The 17866-nt window shown below is 41.8% G+C and overlaps 1 protein-coding gene across 2 annotated transcripts in view; it reads right to left on the reverse strand.

Annotated features, from left to right (window-relative positions):
- VPS35L (VPS35 endosomal protein sorting factor like) overlaps window positions 1-17866 on the reverse strand; it is a 121866-nt gene that overhangs the window by 75841 nt on the left and 28159 nt on the right. For both annotated transcript variants that reach the window (XM_074965354.1, XM_074965353.1), the window contains exons 10-15: window positions 12665-12761; window positions 9907-9954; window positions 8672-8765; window positions 5247-5324; window positions 4618-4740; window positions 1949-1995 (exon numbers count right to left, since the gene is read on the reverse strand). In XM_074965354.1, coding sequence (XP_074821455.1) covers window positions 1949-1995; window positions 4618-4740; window positions 5247-5324; window positions 8672-8765; window positions 9907-9954; window positions 12665-12761 — 487 coding nt within the window. The remainder of the gene's footprint in view (window positions 1-1948; window positions 1996-4617; window positions 4741-5246; window positions 5325-8671; window positions 8766-9906; window positions 9955-12664; window positions 12762-17866) is intronic.

Raw genomic sequence — 17866 nt, forward strand, 5'->3', positions numbered from 1 at the left:
ACATTTGCTGAACTATTCTATTTTCTTCTTCTGTCTGAAGTCCCTGCAATTGAAAGTATCTTTTGGTATGGCAACAGCCTTCACTGAAGCTTTGTTGCATTAACTAAAGCTGTTGCTGTGAGGCTGATTTCTACTAAATGAGCTGGTAGAACAGAAATAAATCCATATGGTTATAATAAAGGTGATTATTATTGTCTACAGATGTAATAATTGAAACCTGAAATTTATATTGTAAGTTAGCTGTTGAAGAGGCAATCCAATGTACTGCACTTCAGAAAAAGTAACTCAATTTGACAGCGTTTTAAAACAAATATTCAGGGCCAAATTCTGCCCTGAGATACATCTGCACAACTTCCATTTTGACTTGTAACCCCAGCAGAGTCGACACTCAGTCCTTCATTCTTTTGAATTCAATAAAGTGAATACTGTGCAATTTACTGTTTGTGGGGGTCTTTTGCAGAACAGAAGTGAATGGGATTACAGTGATCACATAGCACTTAGTAGGAATTTGCCCTTGGCCTTATCCACACATTTCCATGCCACCAACTGTTGTCCACAGCATGTTGCACAAGTTGGCTGCTACCTTTCACCCAGAGATGTCTGAATTATAGTGACATTGCATGTATGTAGTTAGTGAAGGGCTTGGGATTTAAAATTTAGCAATGAAAATCACCATATAAATCTAAAATATCATTCAATGAGGTGCACGTAAGAGGGCAGAAATTTGCTTCTTGTTGTTAACCTACAAAACAATGGTCAGAGCTGGGTTATTCAATTTCCAATAAGCTACATTGTGTAAGCATTTAAAAGGTCAAAAATAGACTGAAATTAACACTCCATTAAAACACATAGGAAATTTCTCAGCTCTCTTGGTGCTACATTGTGAAATTTGCCTTGCTGCAAAGCAAACAAGAGAGCTGTGCACAGACTAAGCAGAAAATCTGTCTTCACAACCCAAAAGACTAGAAACTATTTAATTTAAAGACAAATGCTGTAGAATAAACCAAAAATCTATAGACAGAACCTAATACAGTGAGTCTAAAAGCATGATTTTTGCCTCCTCACCCCTGATTTTGAGTCAAACTTCTCCACTCCTTAACTCAGTCACATGTTAGGTGTTACAATATCTTTCTTTTGGATAAAAGGGTAATGCATTTCCGGCTCTTCACTCAAAGCAGATTACACTAGCTCACTGTTTAGTAAAAAAATTAATCATGTTTACAAACAATTTTCAAAGACCTCCTCCCTGCCCACCTAATAAACCAAACTGAAACCAGCCAGTATAACTTGGGCTAAACCATGCTCACACAATTCAGAAAGAGGATTCAAGACTAGCAATTAACCTTTCTGAATCAGTCACGAAATACAGGTAAACCTGTGCAGACCAGGCCAAACCACATTCCAGTTCAGGTTAATGTATGGAGATGGGATGAATTGTATTTGAAAACCATTTTCTGCTCATTTTTCTAGTTCAGACAGGGACTAAGTTAACTAGGAATGAATGCACATCCTTCCTGAGACAGGCTTGGAAGGCTATTCTTAGCCTTAAAATGGCACTGTTCAGTCACCTGCTTGCAACCTCCCTCACAGTATACACATATTGGCCAATTGGCAAAAGTAAAAAAGGGGAACAGAAGAAGATGTAGCATGTGTAGTTCTCAAAGGAAATGACTGGGAGCACAAAGTATCATGGGGTTTAATCCTAGCATGAACTCTAGCTCATCTGACAATTGGGTCATTTAACCTTTTTGCCACAGCCAAATCCACTGGAATTTTGGGTGAAAAAAAAATTCAGGGAACACAGATACTACATCTCAGTTTTAGTAGTTTAATAAAGTACTCCTGCAACAAAATAAAATGAGACACATTATACAAAGAACTGGATTATAAGAGTCTAACATAAGATTTAGATTTCTGACTCATGGTCTGTTGACCATGCAGTACTTACTTGTTCCCCAGTTTCTTGCATCTTTCCATCATCTCGGTAAGCAGAATCTAGAACAGTGATTTCATTCAAATCAAAAAGTATGGACCACCCAAATAAAACATTCTCACAGCTTTTGGAAAACTTTACATTAGCTAGAGGTGAATTTCATTACATAGCGACTACATTCCAAACACTACATCTAGTCAAAAGAAAATACTGTGGGTGGTGCAATATAAAACAAATATATTGCATGGATATAGTGACATTTTAATCTGACTTGCTACTTTATTTTATAAAAATCAAGTTTTCAGGTCTTTAGTCATGTCTGGAAAAGGTTCTCTCTCTGAAAAATGACATGGTCAATTACCTCTGGCAAGAGATGGGAATACTACTAGCTCTTTACTGCAGAATGCAGAAACACTGATTGAAGTTTTAAGTAGCTTGTTGGCTATGTTAAGCAATTACAAAGCCCAGAGCTAACCAATTTTTTCCTCACTAGTTTATAACAGTATGACAGAAGAAACTGAATAGAATCAGAAGATCAAGAAAGCAAGATGATACCAGCGACTGGGACAGTAAGAAAGAAAATGCAGTATTGACTATAAAATGTAAATGTTCTCATTTGTGGTTTAATACAATTGCTTCTTATTATTATTTCCAATATACATATATTTTTCCTGTGTACAAGAGTTTTAAAATGTATGCTCATACCTATTGGGGTTTAGTCTATTCTTCTCTAAATATGAGAAAGAGTTGATTTCTAAGAAGATAATTTTTAAACAAGCCTTTAAACCAGGCAAACTTTTTGGCCTGATGGCCACATGTGAGTATGGAAATTGTATGGCAGGCCATGAATGCTCATGAAATTGAGGGTTGGGGTGCAGGAGGGGGTCAGGGGTGAAGGCTCCGGGTGGCGCTTACCTCAAGCGCCTCCCAGAAGCAGCAGCATGTCCCCACTCCGGCTCCTACACGAAGGTATGGCCAGGCATGGCCAATGGGAGCTGTGGGGTCAGTGGCAGCGTGCAGAACCCCTTGGCTGCCCCTATGTGTAGGAGCCGGAGGGGGAACATGCCACTGCTTCTGGCAGTTGCACCGAGTGGGGCAAGCTCCCAACCCCACTTCCTGGCTGGAGCACCGGAGCAGGGCAAGCCCCAAACCCCACTCCCTGGTCAAGGGTCGGATTAAAGTGTCTGGAGGGCCGCATGCGGCCCCCAGGCCATAGTTTACCCACCCCTGCTTTAAACAAGGAGGCAATCACAGCAGATTTAAATTCTCCTCATGACTCGACTTCCTTCAGCTTTCCTCTCAAATAATGAAGTGTTGTAATGTCTCCTTAGAAATTAATTTCTGTTTCAGACTATTTTTAGGCTGGTTATAATATTATGTTGATCATGTTTATAAATAAAAAAAGGTGCAATTTGCATCGCTAAGTTGATAAAGCAGTGCGAAGAACAGCATCATGGGGTCACTAGTTTGGCCCCAGGAGACATGTTATGCAGAGTCCTGTACAAAGCAATCAGATGTGCATTTTCGTGTGGGTGAGGTTTCACCTTTAAAATGTCTTTAGCATCTTCATTATTTAAAAGCATTTACATTATTTAGATTCTACATAATCTGTAAACATGAACTACAACAAGAATGGCTTTATATTGGCACTGCTCATTTGATTATTGTTAAGGCTTGTTAGCACTTCTTTCATACATACACCTATTACCCATATGCTGCCCTTGATCTGCATTACTTGTACTTTGCCCATTGCTGGAGACAAGCTTAGAGGGCAACATTTTTCTGGACCCCCTTCTTTACCCAAAGGGGAACCACTAGCTTCCTATATTTTCAGAAAGTTTTTTTTTTTAAGTCAACTTTTATTATTTCCACTTTCTTCAGAATTCTGCATCAGATTGTGATTGTCTCAGATGCATTTCATGTTTTGTTGGGAATTTAAAGATCTGATAGGCTCACCTTAGAAAATACGGTTTATTATTATTATTGTGGTTGAGATAAAATTTCCCAATCACTTGTTCTGGTGCAAATTTCGATTACCACTAGTACTATATTTTTATCCCAAGAGTCATATCAGACAGAGAAGAAGTTGCCCGCTTTTTATTTACTTATACCCACAGTTCTGTTTCTGCATCTCCGTTTATATTAAAACTATGAAAGGGAAATAAGCTTTGTGGAATAATGAAGCTGACTTATTTTAGTCCGTGGTGTAATATTACATTTATTCTTCAACTTTGCCTTATAATTTTAAACTTAATATATACAACTAAAAATAATTATGAATCCACTTATGCCTCCTTCACTATGGTTTTGTTTTTACACTTACTCGTCCTTTCACATTGGCCTTTTTGTCTTTTCAAGCACTCTCACTGGAAACTATTTATGGTTACTTAGAATGTAGGCACTTCAGAGCATTGCATGTATCTTAGCTAGCTGTGTAAAGTCCAGTGTATATTTACAGCACTATAACTATATCTGTTAATAATATCACTCACATAAGCTTTGGTCATTTTTCAATTCAAGTTTGAATATAGCATCCTAGGTCCTACATCAATATGTACTAAATGGTCTAGCAATTAACAATTACCATAGGAATCTATAACATCTTCTAAAAATCAGATATTGTATATGTTCTTTGTTCCAGTTAACTATCAAGCATTTATTTACATGGTGACTATGTCATTTACCTCAGGAGCACGGTATGCGATACACTGTAAAATCCAATCTATAGCAGGAGAGTAGAGAGTCAAATACAATGGAATCTCCACACACTGCACTACCAGCTGATTCTGAACAGTATCCCCATGCATCTGTAAAGGAAGTAAAAGATGAAAGAGCTGCCATGGGGGGGGGGGGAAAAGGCAGCTGACTGGGGCTATGAGAAACTGGAAACAAAACTTCAAGTTATAGGTTAATTGAAAGCTTTGAGAGACCAGGGTAACTGAATTACACAGCATGCTCAACAAGTATTCTGCATATTTTCCTGTATTCGGAAGAAATATACAGTGGGCACTATTTAAAATTTGGGCATATAGCATGTACAGTAGCTAAATTTACCACAATATGTGCAGTATTTCCCATTCTAAATATAGGAAATACCACAGTAAAGGTAAATAGTGCAGTCTAGTAAACATCAATTTTGCTGGTGACATCTATTGGCTGGTGACATTTTTTTTTTCAGATTCACAGTTTCAAAAATATTTACAACTCTAGATTCTAGAACTTTTAAAGGGATTCGTAAAAAGCATTTTCATCATCAGTTGCTCAAGGAACATCCTTATTTCATCACTCAGGCAATACAAACGTATTTGCTTACTTGCTTAAATGTTAGAAGGAAGTCAAAAAAATTCTTGTTAAGGCTTTCTTTACGATGAGGAGCTACTTCCATTCCGACCTACATTTGAAGAAAGAGAAAAATTGTATCTGTACCACTTACCATCCTCTTTCAGCTATGAAATAGAGTTATTCACCAGGGAATAAGTATATTCACACGCATATCAATAAGATGAAGATATTATAGCAGAGTACTGAACAGAATGCTTTTTGCCCATCATTATCCCTGACTCACTAGAAAGTGATATTATGGCCCCATCCACTGAGACCAGAACTGTGCTAGCTACTACTGTGTTTAAACGAGGTTGTTGAGAACAGGTCCTAGTATGGTGTTCATGACCAGTAAGAGAAAAAACTAGCATTCAAATGTTAGGAAAAGCCATATTTAAGGCTGCCCTTTGGTTCATCCATTCCTTGCACTGAATGAAGTAGGGGTCCTGTGAAAAAAAATAGTACAGGACCGTGTAATTAAAGACTACTGTAATGTATAAACATGTAAGGGGGTGAATTAAGGGGTCACAGGCAATTTTAAGTCTGGACTTTCCTAATTCTTGAGTGCTTGATTTTGCAACTTAACTAATGATTTTTTAATGCAGGGTATTTTTTACTATAATTTCTTTTCTTTCTTTCTTTTTTTTTTTTTAAAGAAAAGAAAAAAGGTAAAAAAAAATGTGTTATGTGCAAGTGTAAGAGAAGAGAAAGTGGAACACAAATGACTCATGAAAAAGCTATAAGTCAGTTATGTTTAAAAAAAAAAAAAACCCAACAGCTTCTAAGACTCCTCCCCTATCACTTTGCTCACCCAAGGCCTGATCATGAGAGGTGCCTGCCACTCCCACTGACTTTGTCGGCAGCTGCAGGTACCCACCACCCACCCAGACCAAGCATCTCTAGCCTTTATATTTTGTTTCTATTTGAGTCATATACACTTTAAAAAAAATGCACTGCCCCATGAACTTTCCATAGAGAGAGCTGGTTCTTTGATTCAATTCAACAGCAGAGATACCTCTATTCAGCGATGCTGCTTCTTTACAGATCTTATTTGTGTCTGCACTACAGCTTCACTATTTTCGAACTGTTAGTTTTTAGAAGGTTTTTATTCCCACCATCTTCACCAGGGTTAGTTTGAAATTTTCTTTTAATTAATTAGGTGTCAACAGAAAGCAAGTATGTGTGACACAATTTTACCTCCTGCTAGGGGGGAGTCTATTTCTCTAACTTCTGCTTTCATTCCGGACCAAGATTTCTTTTCTTGTTTTAAAAAAATACCTTATGGCAGACTGTTAAGGCCACAAACATCCAATGTGGTGGTACCTGGAACATTTCATCGGCCAAACCATCAAGGCCTTACACAATTTGACAGCATTTCTGTCTGTACGTATGCATGTAATGCGATGCATCCGATCAATTCCAAAATTTCAGGGAATGGTCTAGACATCAGTTGTCAGAACCCCACTGATTTTGGGGAAAACTGGGAAACTGGAAAGGGGAGAAGGGGGGTACATGTAGCTGCTGCCATCTGACTAGCACAGCCACAGCTTTCAGCACCTATGCAACTGTCTGTTGATCAAACAAGTGGTTGATGGCACCCATTAATACCTTCCAGCACAACAGCAACCCCCATCTCACCTCTGCTCATCCCCCCACGACAGAGTTTAATATGATGACACCCTGGATGATTATCTCCCAGACAGAAAGAATAATAATGATGAGGAGGGGCCGGGGGTGCACACACCTGGCATAGTGGGAGGGAGAATGACACACACAGAACTCCTTGGAGAGCAACTGGGGGCAGGGAAGACAGAGACTCTGGCATCAGGGGGAAGGGGATGCACAAAGAGTGCTTACCATAGGGCAGTGGTTCCCAAACTTTAACAACCTGTGAACCCCTTTCACTAAAATGTCAAGTCTCGCAAACCCCCTCCTGAAAATGAATATTTCCAGGGATTTTCTCCTTTACCAGAGTATAAATTATAAAAGCAGTGATCTTGGAAATATAAAATTTGTTTTTATGACATGCTTATTACACACTATTTATCAACTATTATTTATCATTACAGTATTTTTATTACATTATGAAAACGGCAACGCTCTTCCAAGATCTCACTTTCGTAGTTTGTATCACTTTGAATAAACCTGTTATAAGTTGAGGCTCCTGTGTTTCATCAAAGAATATCAGATGTGAAACAGCATGAAGGTATTTAAGATGCCAACTCAAAGAATTCCTCCTACATAAGCATTCAGGTCTTGAGCAGTCCAGGCAAACAACGCACGTTACAACAAAGCTTAAACTTGTTCTTCACAATAATTTTAAAACAATACTAGCTGCCTATTTAATTTTAAAAACAGCAAAAAATATCCACCTCCCTTTCCATTTCTTATAAGGAGTCTTGAAGTTTAAATCTCCTCAGTGTGATAGATATGCTTGCTTTGATCTGCTTAACTCTTGGAAGTCCAGGGGCTCCGGGCTGCTGGCCCCGTGCTGCCTGGGATCCCTAGGGACAGCTCTGTTCGCCATTAGGGAATTCCCCCCCCCCGAGAACTCCCTGTAACATTTTGCGAACCCCAGTTTGGGAACCACTGACATAGGGAGAAGAATGGGGATCCTTGAATGGGGGAACACAGAACTCCCTTATGGGGAAAATTGGGAGGACCTTATATGAGGGAAGGAGGGGCACACAGCGCACCTAGCAAGGAGGGAGGAATGGGGGACCATGGCATGGGAGGAGAGGGATTTAGGGTGCACACAGAAGCCCTGGCAGGGAGCAATTGGAGGGAGTTGCAGCAAATCCCTGAAATAGAGGTGGAAGGGAGGGTGGCAGACATCGCGCTTATAGGGGAAACCAAGGAGCCTCTAGTGCGTGTAATAAGCTCAGCCGACGCAAGATACAAAGTGCACAAACTCCTAGTTTTTAAAACACGACATCAAATTAACTCTTTTTCATCATGAAGCTCATCAAGCCGTCCTCCAAAAGCAGATGCTCTCGTGGCATGAACAGGGAGACAATGAATTCAAGTAGAAGGAAAGCTTGTACAGTACCTCGGAAAAGCCATGCTTAGCACTCAGATAGCAGTCTGTAATACCACAAAGCTACAAGCTTTCTTTATGACTCAGTCCCCAATTTTCCCCTTCCCTCAGGAGGAAGTACTGGCAGGACAAGCTTGGAAAATTAGTTTTTAATTACTATGATTATTATAGGCAATTATGCAGCAGGTTTTCAAATTGTGACTATAATGGAAAAGTTATCCTGCCTTGCAATTTTCTAAGAGGAGGAACAGGCCGCTTTTTGGGCCAGAGAAAACCTGCCACTAATTAAAATCTTCCTTTTTTGGCAGGTGAGGCTGCAGGAAGACAGAAATATACCATTGATATAAGCTCACTTTAAATAATGTTAAATTATAGCCTACCCTGCACAGGTACGCTCTTGCATAGACTGCAACCAGTGGATCTCCAATTCCTCTAATCATAGCCGTTAGTCGCGGGAGACATTCTGAAATTCCCCTGTTAAGATTTTTGAAAAATTAAATTTTGAAGTTTATGAATTGATCAGAGCACCACAACGCATACTGATAACTTGAAAGGCTGCATTATTAAATGTACATGTGAGCAAGAATTAAAAGAATCAAGGAAAGTCATATTAGCACAAAGTCTAATTTAGAAGTAAAATTTAACTAGTTCTCTAAGTAACATCTTAGACATGAATTATACTACTTACCCTTGGGAGCAGCCAGGCTATGTACTGGAGATTTGCAAAGAGCTGGGGGACTGATGGAAGGAAAGAAGCCTTTCCTCTAGACTGGAGAAGCTGGAGCTTCTCTCTGGTTGCAATGTAGTCTCAGGGATGCAGCAGCCCAAAAGCCTCAGAGGCAGTGGATCTATGATGGCCAAGGAATCTCCTAGTCAGTCACAGATCCACTGGTCCCACTTCACTCCCAGTTTCACCTGCTATGGTTATAAGGAGGGACTCACCACAGACCTGTTGCATGCAGGTGCTGTGGGCTGTTTATACTCCTCCTGCCCCTCCAGCACACACCTGCACTGGCACAAGTGTGATCAGGCCCATACTGGGAGGCCCAAAAATAATCAAGCTGTCATTGTAGAGCCATTGAGATTATAGCATTCATTTTAGCAATTAACTGCAAAGGCCCGTTAGTCCTGAAGGGCTATTTTTAAAACAATATTGATTCCGGTTGGCTTGGAGCCTATTCCCCAGCTGCTTTCCAGGCTCACTGCCTCTGCCTTGTTTCCTCACCTTGCCTTTAGCCTGGTTACTGACCTACCTATTTCTCTTACTGTGTTACCCTCTCCTTTACCTTCAGCCACCTCCCATCAATTTTGCTTTCCTTTCAGTTTTGTAAACCCCTCCTCCTCGGCCCCCCAAAAATGCTTCACTTTCCATTCATACTACAGTTATGCAAGTGCTCTGAAGTGGATGCATCAGTTCGTCAGCAGCTGTGCTAATATTCTGCCTTGATGGGATTTGTATCAGGAGCCCAAAGCAATCAATATTGCCCCCTCCAAAAGCACAGAAGTTTCCTGCCATTATTGATAGTGGAACTTTCATACTTAATTCTCGGCATGCTACTTTAACATGTACCCATTCGTTGGCTGTCCATATTTATTAATTGCATGTTAGCCTTACGTTTTGGACAGAAACTTGTTGCATTTCAGTATTGCTGCTTCCACATAGCTACAACAAAACCAAGTTAAGGAAAAATACTCCAAGATGTATTCCTTGTAAGAAAAACAAAACTACTCCTCTGACAGATTGAAAATATCCTGTAGTATATTGAGCAAATCTTATGGAATTAAGATAGCCCTAATTCAATAAGGTTTATTTTAACCCCATTTCGGGCGTACTGTATGTACATTACTGTGTTGTTGTGGCAGTAGGGTTGCCAAGCGTCCAGTCTTCAGCCAGAATGCCCAGTCGAAAAGGGACCCTGGCGGCTCCGGGCAGCACTGATGACCAGGCTATTAAAAGTCAGGTCAGCAGCACAGTGGGGCTAAAGCAGGCTCCACGCAGCTTCCAGAAGCAGCGGCATGTCTCCCCTCCAGCACCTACACCTCCGTACGCTGCCCCTGCCCCAAGCGCCAGCTCTGCAGCCTCCATTGGCCGGGAACTGCGGGAAATGGGAGCTACAGGGGCAGCGCTTGCGGACGGGACAGCATGTAGAGCCACCAGGCCGTACCTCCGCGTAGGAGCTGGAGGGAGGACATGCCACTGCTTCCGGGAGCTGCTTGAGGTAAGCGCTGCCCAGAGCCTGCACCCCTGATCTCCTCCTGCACCCCAACCCCCTGCCTCAGCCCTGATCCCCCTCCTGCCCTCCGAACCCCTGGCTCCCAGCCTGAAGCACCCTCCCACACCCCAAATCCCTCATGCCCAGTCCCACACCAGAGCCCGCACCCCCAGCCAGATCCCTCACCCCCTCACACCCCAACGCCCCCTGAGCCAGCCCGGTGAAAATGAGCAAGCAAGTGAAGGTGGGAAGAGCGAGCAACAGAGGGAGCGAGGGATGGAGAGAGTGGGGCCGGGGTCCTGGAGAAGGGGCGGGGCCTCGGAGGAGGGGCCGGGCAGGGGTGTTCGGTTTTGTGCAAGTAGAAAGTTGGCAACCCTACATGGCAGTGTATGTACCTTTTCTACATACGTAGGAAGGAGGAATGCTAATGTACTTCCTCCACTGTCAACCCTTTGAAGTCAGCCCCTGGAGAGAGATGCATATACTGGTTCGAATTGGATTCTCCAGAGACCAACAGACAAAGGAAATACTTTTAGATAAAAACCTGGGGAGGGGCTTTCAACCTTCTTCCTGCTCCAGCAAAAGGACTCCTGGTCCACACAGGGCCTCAGTCCTTAGGGGAGGATTGGAAAGACTTGACCTATGAGGCCTCCTAAGACTGGGGGCTTGTTCTGAGTTGGGAAGCTCTGATGAACTTGTAACCATAAAGATGACCGTTGGGTGGGGTATTAAAAGACTGGACTTGCCATAGGCCATGTGAGAGCTAGGATGAACTCTGGTAAGCATATTAGTGTGCATGTAAGTTCTTTTATTGTTTTTAATATGATTGCTCTGTAATGCTTCATACCTTAAGAATAAAGTAGGCTTGCTTAGAAACAGCTGCATGGTAACAATTACATTGTTATCCATTTCTGAAGAGAGAGCAAGCAGATACCCCTGTGCAACCTTTCAGTGCTGGAATTACACAGTGAAGGCAGGGGAACTGCGCAACCTGAGAATATCCCGGTCAGAAGGGAGAAAGAGACACACACAAGAGTCTCCATCCAAGAGAGGCAACAGCTGGGGAGCTGAAGGCCAAGAGTGGGTGCCCTTGCTAAACCACTGAAGGGAAATACACTTACAGATGCCCTGAACTGTGACAACTCCCTGGCTGTGAAATTAATTTCTCTTGGGCACCACATGGTAAGGGTACTCTGAGACCTAATATTATTAACTGCACTACTTGTTTTGTGGCTTTTATAGCTTTTCCATTTCATTTTCAAATATGTCCAGTTTATAGCATGTAAACTCAACTTAATAAACCATCATCATCATCACGTGCTACCGCACCCCCCAGCCACCACCATGGCACTCAGGCTACAGTACCACATGATTCAAAGAATTCAAAAATACTTCAAAGCTCAAAATCCAAACAAAATTAAAGGGGTCAATATAAAAAGGGAGAAGAAAGAGCTGGGAGGAGAAGATCAATATGGGGTTAACAGAAATTTTGGAAGTTAACAGGTCTGTGTTACCATTAAAATCCTATAGACACTTGGATTTCTGATTCAACTACTACACTATTAAGATTTAGTACAAGTTGGAATTCACTCTCAATGCAAAACCTGGGGCAAAGACTGTCTTGTTGTTCTGTGTTTCTATAGCGACCAGCACAATGGGGTCCTGGACAGACACTATAGTAACAAAAATTATACAAATTATAATAAAACAATTGAGAGCTCCATTTGCCTTCCTATTCTGGAGAGAAAGAATGGTCCAGCTGTTAGGGTAGTAGGCTATGTCTTGGGAGACTGAGGTTCAATTTCCTGCTCTACCACAATCTGACTGTATGACCTGGGTCAAGTCACCTAGCCACTCTGTGCCTCAGTTAGTTCCTCATCTGTTAAAAAAATGGTAATAACAGTATTTCACTACCTTACAGGGGTCTTGTGAAGATAAATACATTAAAGATTGAGAGGTGTTCAAATACTGTTGTGATGGGAGTGGGGCATGTAAGTACACAAGATAGACAGATATTTTCAGACTAAAACCTGAGGTGATCATCATTGTTTAGATTTTCAACATAGTGAAGTTTATGTTCTCATATTACTTGAATTCCTTTTAAAACTTCACGCATAATGGTGTACCATTTTGACAGTCAAACTCATCTGAAAAGGATACAATCTGGGAATGAGCTCTCTGATTGAAGCAATCTTGAAGAACCAGTTTAAACAGGTTTCTTTGGCAGTATCATTAACACTTTCTGGAGTAAAATTATCTGTAAAAAACAAAGCCAGAGCCAAGCATATTACATTTAGTTCTGAAATAAATTATTTTATAGTTACATTTATTTAAAACAGTACATTGAGTATTTCCTTTTAAAAAGAAGTTAAACATACGGTAATGAACTGGACAATGTAATTCTAGGATCTCCTTTCCAGCAATACAGACAACTGCTTGACTGCAAACCCAGAGTGAGCAGCAATGCTGGGTAACCAGAGCTCCACTTCTATTTTATAGTAATATTGATTTATTTCATTTGGTCTAATTCCTGATGTCAACCCAGTAGCTCATAATATACTTTATTATTATTTTAGAGCTAGACAAGTAACTCCTATGAAATTCTCATATGGAAGAGCTGACAAATATTGCTCTTTATCGTCCTCTCTGCCTTTGTCCTCTTGCACCCTCCCGCTCCTTACTCTCACCTTCTCTAGGGTTGCCAACTTTGTATTCGCAGAAAACTAAAGACCCTTGCCCCACCCTCTGCCCAGCCCCCTCTCACTCTATCCCCCCTCCTCCATCACTCGCTCTTCCCCACCCTCGCTCACTTTCACTGGGCTGGGAGGCAGTGGGGTGGGGTGTGACAGGGGTGAGGGCTCTGAGTGCAGGCTCTGTGGTGGTGCAGGGGGATGAGAGGTTATGGGTGCAGGAGGGGGTCTGGGCTGGGGCAGAGGGTTGGAGTGTGTGGGGGGGGTGAGGGTTCTAGTTGGGGGTGCGGGCTCTGAGCTGGGGCCAGGGTTTGGGGTGCAGGAGGAGGCTTCAGGGCTACGACAGGGGGTTGGTGCGCAGGAGGGGATTTGGGATGCAGGCTCCCCGGAAGCAGTGACATCTTCTTCTGGCTCCTAAGCGGAGATGCGACCACATGGCTCTGCCTGCGCATACAGGCATTGCCCCCTCAGCTCCCACTAGCCACGGTTCCTGGCCAATGGGAGCTGCTGAGCTGGCGCTGGGGCAAGGGCAGCACACAGAGCCCCCGTCACTGCCCCTCCACCTAGCAGCCAGAAGGACATGCCAGCAGCTTCCCAGGAGTCGCATGGAGCCGGGTAGGGGAGCCTGCCTGTGCCTCCAACCAGACTTTTAATGGCCCGGTCAGCAGTGTTGACCGGAGCCGCCAGGGTCCCTTTTCAACTGGGCTTTCTGGTAAAAAAATCAGACACCTGGTACCCTAACCTCCTCCACTGCAGAAGCCTTAAAAAAAAAAAACTCACTTTTTGAGTAGTGGGATTATGACTAAAACAAGAAGTGTTGCCCCTGTCAACCCTCAAAGATTTTTTTGTTGAAGAATTGCCACTTTTAGGTCTGTAATCGAGTGACCGAAGAGATTGAAGTGTTCTCTGACTGGTTTTTGAATGTTATAATTCTTGACGTCTGATTTGTGTCCATTTATTCTTTTACATAGAGACTGTCCAGTTTGGCCAATGAACAACGCAGAGGGGCATTGCTGGCACATGATGGCATATATATCACATTGGTAGATGTGCAGGTGAACGAGCCTCTGATAGTGTGGCTGATGTGACTAGGCCCTATGATGGTGTCCCCTGAATAGATATGCGGACACAGTTGGCAACAGGCTTTGTTGCAAGGATAGGTTCTTGGGTTAGTGTTTTTGCTGTGTGGCTGCTGGTGAATGAGTATTTGCTTCAGGTTCGGGGGCTGTTTGTAAGCAAGGACTGGCCTGTCTCCCAAGATCTGTGAGTGATGGGTCATCCTTCAAGATAGGCTGTAGATCCTTGATGATGCGTTGGAGAGGTTTTAGTTGGGGACTGAAGGTGACGGCTAGTGGCGTTCTGTTATTTTCTTTGTTGGGCCTGTCCTGTAGTAGGTAACTTCTGGGTACTCTTCTGGCTCTGTCAATCTGTTTCTTCACTTCAGCAGGTGGGTATTGTAGTTGTAAGAATGCTTGATAGAGATCTTGTAGGTGTTGGTCTCTGTCTGAGGGGTTGGAGCAAATGCAGTTGTATCGTAGAGCTTGGCTGTAGACAATGGATCGTGTGGTGTGGTCTGGTCTGGTTTGGATGAAAGCTGGAGGCATGTAGGTAAGTATAGCGGCAATTCTTCAACAAAAAAAACTTCAAAAACAGACTCCAACGAGAGACTGCTGAATTGGAATTAATTTGCAAACTGGATACAATTAACTTAGGCTTGAATAGAGACTGGGAGTGGATGTGTCATTACACAAAGTAAAACTATTTCCCCTTGTTTATTTCCCGTCCTACTGTTCTTGTCAACTGCGGGAAATGGCCCAACTTGATTATCACTTCAAAAGGTTCCCCCCACCCCACCTCCGCTCTCCTGCTGGTAATAGCTCACCTTTCCTGATCACTCTTGTTACAGTCTGTATGGTAACACCCATTGTTTCATGTTCTCTGTATATATAAAATCTCCCTACTATATTTTCCACTGTATTCATCCAATGAAGCGAGCTGTAGCTCACAAAAGCTTATGCTCTAACAAATTTGTTAGTCTCTAAGGTGCCACAAGCACTCCTTTTATTTCAAGGAAAGGCACTCTGACACACTTTGAATAATAATGCTGACAAGGAAATGTCTATATTCCAGTGGAATGTTTAATAATCTAGAAATGGAAGCCTCGTAACACTGCCACTGTTAAATTGAGAGCTGTAGCAAAAGTGCAAAATCCTTAATCAAATTCAGCTTCATGGGAAATGCTAACTAGTGATGGCATAATTCCAGACTCATCCTTTTGCTGATACCTATATTTGTGCTTATACAAAATGAATACCCTCTTCTTCCCTCCCAACAAATCTTGGATACTGAAAGTGGCAACAGACAAAGCCATATGGGCACTGAATGTGAGTCAACAATGTGATTCTGTTGCAAAAAAGGCAAATATTCTGGGAGGTTTTAACAGCAGTGTCACATTTAAGACATGGGAGGTAACAGTTCTGCTCTGTTCAGCATTGGTGAGGCCTCAGATGGAGCACTGTATCCAATTTTGGGTGCCACACTTTAAGAAAGATGCGAAAAAACTGGAGAGAGTTCAGGGGAGAGCAACAAAGATGATAAGAGGTTTAGAAAATCTGACCTATGAGGAAAGGTTGAAAGAACTGGCACGTTTAGCCTACAGAACAGAAGAATGAGTGGGGATCTGATAAAAATACTCAAATCTGTTAAGAGCTGTTATATAGAGGACAGTGATCAACTGTTTTCTGTGTGCACGAAGGGTAGGACAAGAAGTAATCTGCTTAATTTGCAGCAAAGGAGATTTAGGTTAGATATTAAGAAAAATCTTTCTAACTTTAAGGATAGTTAAGCACTGGAACAGGTTAAGTGTGGAGGTTGTGGAATCTCCGTCACTGGAGGTTATTAAGAAAAAGTTAGACAAGCTTCTGTCAGGGATGCTATAGGCATACTTAATCCTGCCTCGACATGGCAGGGGATGGACTAGACATCCCTTGTGGTCCCTTCCAGCCCTACATTTCTGTAATTTCTATGTTGCCGTATTATCCAGCCTCTCTCTCTGGCCTTCCTATCTCCTCCCAGAATCATCCTGCTTTAAAAGTAGGAGGAGGAGGAAGGAGAATCTTCTGCACTGAGCTAGGACTTTATCAGGTAAAGGGCCCCAAATCCAGAAGTCGTCAGTGCAGATCTTCCACTGGGTCCCAAGATCCTAGCAAGATTGTGACCACCCTTGAAGACTATGAGTCTGTCCCTGCTACCATTAACTCAAAACAATCTTAACAGTAATTTACAATAAGACTGGAACCTTTATTTGCACAACCACCCCATTTGGAGCTTGCTGTCCGTTTCATTTTCACCCTGATGTTTCACAGTAAACCATTAAAAGAATGGCATCTTCACCAAACTAGTAATCTTAAAAAGCACAGGCACAGTCCTCTCAGAGGAGAAGACTTCATTTCTTTGTTCCGTGTCTGTTTATATTTCAATCTTGGTAACTTACACCTTTTGATGAATCAGCTTTTTGCAGTATATGTAAAGTATTTCAAAGGACTCTTCTCTATCTACACAGCTTTAGACAGATATATTTCTCACTACAAGGTATGTATTCGTCAATATTAAGCAAGCAGTGGTAGACCTTTGCTTTTTTTTTCCCCCAATTTTGTCCCACTGGACTTACAATTTTAGAAACAATGATGAAGGAACAAAGTTCTATCCATAAACTGCATGCCTTTCTGTCAGGAACCAGGAAATATATGTACAAACAAAAGCATTTTAATGACATTGACTGGAAGCAGAATTTTCTTTTCCATTTCTACTTATTATTCTGCTGCTGTGCTTGTTGTTGTTCCTCAGAACACTAAGCCTGTGTCGAAATTTTAGAGAAACAGTGCAATTCCCCACCCCCCACAGCTAGAGGTCTTTTACATAACACAGCACTTTGGGAATGTGACGTCTTTATTTCAAGTGTGCTGTAACTGCCAAGTCAGTTAAGAAAAGTGCTAACCCGAACATAGTTGATATTAACATAACCCTCAAAATGCTAATCCCTCAAACTACAGCAAAAAGTCATCACAGAATTACTGATCTTGAACATACTAGAAATACACTTTGATCATCTGCTTAAAGTAAAGGCAATGATTACCACTTAAAGGAAAATCAGTTTTGTTGACAGGTTCTTTTCTATAAGATATTGGTTTCATTAGCAAATGCTGAACAAATTAAATTAATTGCACAAAAGCACTGCAATTGTTCCCTCACAGACAAACATAATTCAGGTATCCTTCAATGAGCAAGAGCCAACAGAAAAACTTCAAAAACAGACTCCAACGAGAAACTGCTGAACTTGAATTGATTTGCAAACTAGACACCATTAACTTAGGCTTGAAGTGGGAGTGGCTGGGTCATTACACAAATTGAATCTATTTCCCCATTTAAAGCATCCTCACACCTCTTGTCAACTGTCTGAAATGGGCGATCTTGATGGTCTCTACAAAAGCTTTTTTCTCCTGCTGATAATAGCTCATCTTAATTAATTAGCCTCTTAGAGTTGGTCTGGCAACTTCCACCTTTTCATATTTTCTGTATGTATATACATCCTCTTACTATATGTTCCATTCTATGCATCTGATCAAGTGAGCTGTAGCCCATGAAAGCTTATGCTCAAATAAATTTGTTAGTC

The sequence above is a fragment of the Natator depressus genome, chromosome 10 (assembly GCF_965152275.1).
Source record: "Natator depressus isolate rNatDep1 chromosome 10, rNatDep2.hap1, whole genome shotgun sequence".
Lineage (NCBI taxonomy): Eukaryota > Metazoa > Chordata > Testudines > Cheloniidae > Natator > Natator depressus.